At 37.1% G+C, this 7,965-nt stretch overlaps 1 protein-coding gene across 1 annotated transcript; it reads right to left on the bottom strand.

Annotated features, from left to right (window-relative positions):
* Window positions 1–638: 638 nt before the first annotated feature.
* LOC103724273 (Iron-sulfur cluster biosynthesis family protein) lies at window positions 639–7,207 on the bottom strand. Its single transcript, XM_039120203.3, has 4 exons — window positions 6,879–7,207; window positions 5,375–5,505; window positions 5,153–5,261; window positions 639–918 (listed from the first exon to the last, which is right to left on the bottom strand). The coding sequence occupies exons 1-4, from the start codon at window positions 7,080–7,082 to the stop codon at window positions 856–858; spliced, it is 507 nt and encodes a 168-aa protein (XP_038976131.2). The 5' UTR covers window positions 7,083–7,207; the 3' UTR covers window positions 639–855.
* Window positions 7,208–7,965: the final 758 nt, after the last annotated feature.

Below are 7,965 nucleotides of genomic sequence, written 5' to 3'. Positions count from 1 at the left end.
TATGCTTGGTTGGTGAAGAACACAGGCAGGGTAAAATCGATTAAAATGACCTAATCAGCACGGGCTAGATTTGTAAGAGGCTCTAATAGGGTGAAATAATTGGCTGTTTCAGGGGTGAGAGAAAGGGACGTAATGTTGTGGCAGCTTGCTGGTTTAATGGGCAAGATTAGCCAGTGGCAGCTAGAAATCATGGTGGCAAGCTCTTATAGTAAGCCTGCTCTTAGCCAGTCCCCCACTGCGCTGGAACCTCAATACAATCAAAAATTGCACATAAACTTGCCGACGCCTTCGTAGATATTTTCCATGGACATCAGAAAAGACCCTCCCAACCATTTTAGAGCTGGTAATCCTGTGATCAATACAAAGAAAAGGGGGAGGGTTACCCCTCACCCAGATACTTGCTAGCGGGATTCGAATGCAGGGTGTTTTATTTTGTGATTAAGAAGCAAGCTAATTATGCCTAGTTTCGATATCTTGCCTCTGCAACTAGATCATAACGTCTGTGTTTAACTTTACCATGCACAAGACCAGATCATGAAAGAAATTATTTGACTTTAGCATCCAGATGGTGTATCCTGCAGGATTTGCTGATCTGACTTTCATCAATAGTAAAGAATATAGGCCCAAGCAAATCACAGTACCAGGCAACAGCATCAAACTGTTAATGTTATTGTGGATAAACAATTCTGCCATTAACAAGCTCAAATTTTACAAAAATGAAGAGGTACATGATGCTGACTCAATTCAGTATACTGTTATTATCAATTAGTACAGCAAGTAAAGGACATCAGAGTCAAATGCAGTGGAAAACCTGTGTGTAGCGATGGAAGGAGGTGCTTCCCACCATCCTGGCGCTTAATTGACCATAAAAGAGCTTTTGCAGCTGCAGCCCCCTACTGCATTTGGGTTGGTTGCCACCTGCGCAATAAGCTCAATTTTATCAACTACTATGCAGCAGATTTGAACATATCAAGAAACTTTCTCCACAAACATTCCAATGTAGCGATAAATCATCCCCCACAACTACATATCATATAATTGGCAACAAGCATAGGGTAGGTAGAGCTTGTAACAATTCAGCTGATGGTATAAGATCGATAAAGAATGTAGTTTTGGACAAAATGCAATGCAAGGGTATCTAACGTCCATTTTTCAATGTGAAAAAAGTAACACATTCCCACTCACAAACCATATAACTTTCAGCAGAGAGTACAGATAGGATGATTATAATAAGTGAATTAACTACAGGAACATGAAATTTATCATGCAGAATTAAGAGAACTTGTAAGGCACTTTCTCTTGGATAACTACAATGCGTGAACCACAATTAGTATCGAGAAGCAACTTTGTTATGTGAATAGCAAAAATAGGTGGAGTCGCTGTCATGCCTCAGAACTGGTGTATTGAATTAAAGAAACAATTGAGTTTCAAAACAGGGGTGGTGTCCTGGCAAGTCAGAAAAAGGACAACACGAGAAGATATAATCTAGCACTCTAGTAGAGTAGGACAGTAAAGAAATGTATCTACAGGAGCAGCTGTACATTCGGAGTGAGTTCGAAAAATAAGATACATCAACAATGATGGACCAGAAAAGAAAATCTAATGCTGGATCTCTGGCCGGTTCTAGCAAATTACACTAAGAAACCATTCTCCTTGCTATAATGATTACAAACAACAATTAGGAGATGCAAACCTCCAAGCTATACCCATTGTTTATTAGCCTTCATAATGATGCATGCAGCCACACAACAAAAATCATGTGAAGCTCGATTTGCAGATAAAAGAAGATGATAATCATGGCTGTCAGAAAATGCTACTATTAAGGTAGAAAAATGAAGATGTATACAATGGTTTTCATTAGCACCAATGTTCAAGGCTGTTGCTGGTACCTTGAGAAAGTGCTCAACAAGGCTCAAAGGTTGGTGTGTGCATCTCTCCTTGAACCTCTTTACAATGAAGTGCAGAAGGTTAGGGGGCAATAGTTGCTGGTCCAAGCTTGTTCATGTTGATCTATGGTATAAGGTTTATTAGACTGTTTAAGTTGTTTCTGCTTCGCCTACAGAGTGTGTGTGAAGAAATGGACAAAGTGCAGAAGGTCAGGAAGCAATCTTGCGGGTCCAAGCTCGTTCATGTTGATCCATCATTTAAGGTTTATCAGACTGTTGATGTTGTTGCTGCTTTCCCTAATGAGTGTGGGTACTGGGTACTGAAGACATGGACCTAAGCTTTTTGAGTTGATCGATTCGAGGTTGAGGTCACTCACTAGGAGATTGAAGTTGGATTATGATGTGAATAGACATAACTTTACCACTTGAATCATTGCAGTCTGCAAAAAATTACCCACACTCTCCATTCTATTTTTCTTCCCATTTTCCTGGTGTCTCTATCTTAGACTTCTATGGGACTCTACACAAACCTGTTGCAATCTTGTTGAGACTAATTAGCATGCCTCCATACCATAGTCCCTTTGGACTAGTTTTGCCTCAATAGGCATTTTGGTATATTATTTTCTTATGTTTAACAAAATTTATGGAACATTCATTCATAATTGATTCTATTGTTCATCTTTTGCCACTAAATTCTGTCATATATTTCTTATTCATGTCAGGTATTTAATGCTCAAACATTGATCAATTGGAATAAGGATCTATATTTCCGCATAAGAAAGTTCAAAGAAAAACAAAAATTCAGGTACATTATATATGAAATTTTAGTTCAATTCGAGTCGAGGTTTGCCATTTTGATACAAGATCCCATGCCTGTACCATGCTGGTACAGTGTCAGCATGCTGGGGTCGGTTCAGCATACCGATCATACTGAGTCTCAGTTCGATACCTGTACACACCGGTATAGGGCGATATGCACTGGTATGACGAACCTTAATTAGAGTAACCATTTAGATGTTACTTTTCATATGGAACCAGTAGATGTTGTGCCTTTTTTTTCTTTTGATAAAACACATTGACTATGTAAGTTGCTTTATATTTGTGATGGTGAGAAATGTTGCATAAGGGTAGAAATGAGGTGTTAGGCACACCACCTGCAGATAGGATTCTCACCAAAGCGAGCCACAAAGCACAGGATTCTAACAGAAACTCCATGAGTTCAAGTTTTCTTGAGGATCAGAAAACACAGTGAATTACTTGTCACCAATGTTAAAATTTAATTACAAGAATGACATAAGTTAAAAGTAACTACATGATAAATTTCCTGAGCAATAAATGATGATCCAATCTTCACCAAATTTTCTAGAATTCTAGCCTGTAGACTATCACATTACATACTTATCAAAAATAGGGTTGGATGTCATCCTTTTACCAACTGAACATTGAGTTGCCCTCAAGTCTGTTTAATTGATATTTAACTTGATCACCATCCCATAGGTTCATTTCTGGTGCACCAATTTGGCCTAAAATAATACATATTCCAATCTTAAAAAAACAAGAGAACAGACTTTACACCTCTTTTGTTATTTATCCCACATTCTGATAATGACCTATTCTCCCTCAGCATTGAGCATAATGACATTTTCGACCTCGAACTCTGGCACAAAATTCTTTATGGAGTTTGAGTGAGAAGTAGAAGCAGCTATATTGTAAAGACTGAGTTCTGGAGATATGTAAATGGTGTTAAACAAAACAAAAAAAGTGTAAGCAGGGGGTCTGTGGAAGTCATGGAGTTAGATTTATTAATGTTTTCTTAGCTTAAAGAGCTAAATCAAAGTTGATATGTTTGGGTTATCTCTACTATCATTAATGCAATAAAGCATCCAACTACCATCCATGAGCTGTCCTGATTCTCTCGTCTGTCAGTCCCACATAATATCTTCAACCCCCAAAAAAAAAAAACAATTTTCACAAGTCTCTACCAACTGCACAGATATAAGTACTCTCTGTTTTAATATATACTTCTATGTTAGTTAAATTAATGCTTTCCTTGAGGGCAAGGACAAGAGGAGCATCAGCTGAAAGTATAAGCGTATTTATCAAGACACATAAAGGTCAGGTAGGGTATAAGAGCCATCTATGCATCTGCACATGCACTGCAATTGTCCAATGCTAGTAGTGATTTATCAATCAAGGTTTTAGTGCCTTCTGCCAAGACTTGCCAACTTGGCATTGGCACCATACATGCTATTTTTTGTCATGCCATGCCAGTGCTTGCCACATACTAGCACACCTAGGCACACACTGGCACACAGGCAATAGCATGCACCCATGTCATGTGTCCGTTTGGCACCATGACACCTACAAACTTGTGCCAACTGATACAACAACCATTGTAATCCATCAACATTTTTTAGAAAGAAAGAAATCTCTTTGTTTATAAAGATGTCGAGTTAGCGGAGAATTTTCTTGAGTAAGACACATTTAAGTTTTGCGGTATAGAGGAATTTTAGGGTTTAGAGGTGTCACCTGCTGGTCCAGCACCATAAAAAAGGCAGTGACATTTAAAACACAGATCTCGATCCTTTGTTGCTGGTCAACCATTTTCTATGTTTAGCCTCCATTGTATTCATATTAGATAAATAGAGTCACTTTTTTATTCTTTACCATATTTGTTTCTCACCTTCCCTTAGGCCTAAGAATTGTTCTTATCATTCAGAATTCCCCTATCATCTGCATTCATAATTTTAAAATTTACCTCTATCCTAGATTAGAATATTCAGACTGATTTTTATTGTAAATTTTCTTCAATCCTAGCTTGACATATTTTAACTCTATGCCCTAACCATCTCTCATATCTATCCTAGCAATTTTGTGACATAACAACTTTTAAAAGAATCACATAAGATATAAGACCAAGATTCGCCGTCTCAGTACCGAACTCCATATCAATGCCACACTAGCACTATATCGATACAGTACGATATGGAGTCTTTTCGGCATATCGAATATTGGTACGCCACCCGAATCGGATATTGGTACTAAATCAATATCATGCATAAGATGAATGAAACAATCATTGTAACCCTTTTGTGTGAGCAATTTCATTTTTGTTATATGCAATAAAACTTGTTCAAACAAACAACAGTTGCATGCAATTGTTATCAGTACAAGTAATAAACATACGCCATATATAGTTTACAAATAAATGTGTGTCAAATAATTATGTATCTCCAAGAGTGGCATTCAATGATGAAGGAGCTAACCAGGAATGCAGAACGAATCAATTCTTCAACATAATCAATGGTTGCACCTTTCACAAAGTCATAGGAGATGTTGTCAACCACCAGCTTAACACCATCCTTCTCAAAGACTCTACAAGCATTCCAACAACATATATATGTCATAGAATATACCATTGTAAGAAAAGAAAACAATCCTAATTGTTGTTCATAAGCAATTGATATTCCTCAGGGATAGAAGAGAACCTATCATCTGCATTTTTCTTGTCATCAAGCAAAAAGACATACTGGAATCCAGAACATCCACCAGTTTCGACACTTAACCGAAGCATCTTCCCCTCAGCAGATGATTCTTTGGCATGCAGTTGTTTCAATCTCTACAAAACAAACTTATAGTCAACATTACTAAGTGCAACAATGGAGAAAAAGATCAAAAAGAATAGACACTAGAGACTAAAACCTGAGTAAAAGCACCTGATATGTTTATAACACTTTAAGTTAATTCTTTATGGTTTCAAGAAAGCTCCTATTTGTCAAAAACTAAGCTACTAGCCGGAAAATAGAACTGACCCATCTCATTTTGGGAAAAAAAAGATCACTTAATCAACTGGATTACGAAGCAACTTTTACATGTTCGAATTAAGAAAAGAAAAGCTATTGGCTACAGAGTAATTATTTTCTGAGTCAGCAGATTCGTCAGTATGTTCATCCATTGATTATCCAAAATTCTTAAAATTTGAACTTTCTTTGATATCTACATGAGGTCACTTGAGAACAGAAATTCACTAACATCAGGTCATCAGATATCAAGAAGAATGCCCCTATGTATCAATAAATCTTTCAGATAGTGAGAGACCTAATATGCCTCCAAGGTCTCTCACAAGCGTTTTGAGGCGCCAACTAAACTTTCTTTACGAGTATTTCCTTCCTTGTCATCCCAACAAATGAAAGGTTTGGAAGGACTAACCAAGTTAACTATAAGTAGGATTGTCATCCAGAACAGCTTGATATTTGCTTGACAAGGGCCTGGGCAAGCAGCAAAATTAGACAACCTTGAGAATAACCAATCTCAGGGTGTGCTCTCAGCTTGCTTAAGCTCAAATATATGTGTGCATGTGTGTGCGCATGTAAATTTAGTTTCTCTTTGCTAATAAAAACTTGTAATTTTAATTTAATTATACAATCACAACCTATTAATATTACCGATAAAAATTTAACGAAACTTCTCTATGACTAAAATCTCCTCTCCAATTCCTTAAATAAGCCGCCTGTGTGCAGCTAAAGCTTGGCATGAAAGAAACTGACCTCAACTTGAGCTTAATTCTGTCATAATTTAATTTAATTTGATCTTAAGCCTAGCTTACAGCTATAAGAAAAAGGGAAAAACCCCTCAAATTTACATCTTCGCTGAAATATGAAAATAACCCCTATTATGATTCTGAACAAATACACATAAATACCAACATCTAAAGAAATCCTTTAATTAATTCAAAACAAGTTCAGGACTGCTTCCCCAATCCCCTAATTCTGACTTCCCCAATTTGCTTACACAGAACCTATTATATATGTTGGCACATAATTCTATATTTTTCATAAATCACTGACTATTTAAAACAAACACCCGCAAAAACAATTGTGAATGACTGCTTACAAAATCACAATATTTTCTTTAAGCAATTATCGAGCGAATAAAATGGGCAGAAAAAAAACAAAACCAGGAGAAAAGGGGGCGAGGGCAAGAGAAGGGTACTCGGATGCAGTTTTCCGTCATGCGAACGGCATCCGGGCTTTCCGATGGCAATTCCTCCGCGGCGGAGCCCAGGAGCCTCTGGTTCCGTTGTATCCGGCCGTGAACTAACGGCGTTATCCGGCGGAGCAGAGATCTTGACATCGCCCTTCTTCTCTTATCCTCCTCTTCCTTCCCTTCCTCTATGTCCCTAACTCGCAGGCGCATGCGAAGCTTTTCTCGCTATCCCTCTCGCTCGCAGCGGGGAACGATGCAAGCCCTTCTAGCCCCCACCCGGCTTCGGCAGCGAAACGGAAGCGGACCGATCCGGCCCGGTCCCAAGACCGCGGGATCTGTTGCTCGCTAATCGACGGTTAAAATGGCCTCGTATGGGGCTAGCTGCAAGTCTGAAAAATTCTTTTAAAAAATAAATAAAAACAAACAAAAATAAAGAAGAAATTTTTAGATTAATAAAATGAAGAATATTTGATTTAACTAAATCTTCAGGGTGGAGATCTCATGAATGAGAAAAAAGGATAATATATCTCCCAACTGGCCTATGCTGATAAGAAGAACCAATCAATGAAAGTTCGCTACCTAGCTGTAGGCTAATCATTCCTGTATAAGCTTAGCAAAATCTTAGCATAAAACTTCATTAGTTGCACCAAATATAATATTATCAACAGAAATTTATACAATTAAAGTGTCATTATCTTTTTCTTTTATAAACAAAGTTTTATCTATATTTTCTCTTGAAAAATTATTTTTTAAAATAAATTTGCTTGATCTTTCATACCAAGCTTTAGGAGCTTGCTTTAACCATACAAAGCTTTGTTTAATTTAAATACATAATTCGAAAATTTATGATTTTGAAAACCAGGCGGTTATTCTAGATAAACTTTTTAGCAATAAAACCATTCAAAAAGACGCTTTTAACATCTATTTGAAGAAATTTAAAATTCATGTAGTAAACAAATGCAAGCAATAATCTGATAAATTCTAGTCTTGCTACATGTGCAAAAATTTTATTAAAGTCAATGCCTTCTTCTTGGTTATATCGTTTAGCAACTAATCTAGTTTTGTTTCTTGTTACAATTCCATCTTTATTTAG

This window comes from Phoenix dactylifera, chromosome 11 (assembly GCF_051530095.1).
Source record: "Phoenix dactylifera cultivar Ajwa chromosome 11, Ajwa_hap1_PhDact_Kaust_v1.1, whole genome shotgun sequence".
Taxonomy (NCBI): Eukaryota; Viridiplantae; Streptophyta; class Magnoliopsida; order Arecales; family Arecaceae; genus Phoenix; species Phoenix dactylifera.
Note: the sequence above shows the minus strand (reverse complement) of the source record. Positions and strands in the feature narration are given on the sequence as shown.

Bases quoted from the DNA above. Each gene is read 5' to 3' on its own strand.
- LOC103724273 (XM_039120203.3), bottom strand. From the start codon at position 7,082: ATGCGCCTGCGAGTTAGGGACATAGAGGAAGGGAAGGAAGAGGAGGAT. The intron at 5,506-6,878 runs GTACCCTTCTCT...TTTGTTTTGTAG, and splicing joins TGACGGAAAACTGCATCCGA to AGATTGAAACAACTGCATGC. The intron at 919-5,152 runs GTTAGCTCCTTC...CTTATTGCGCAG, and splicing joins TGATTCGTTCTGCATTCCTG to GTGGCAACCAACCCAAATGC.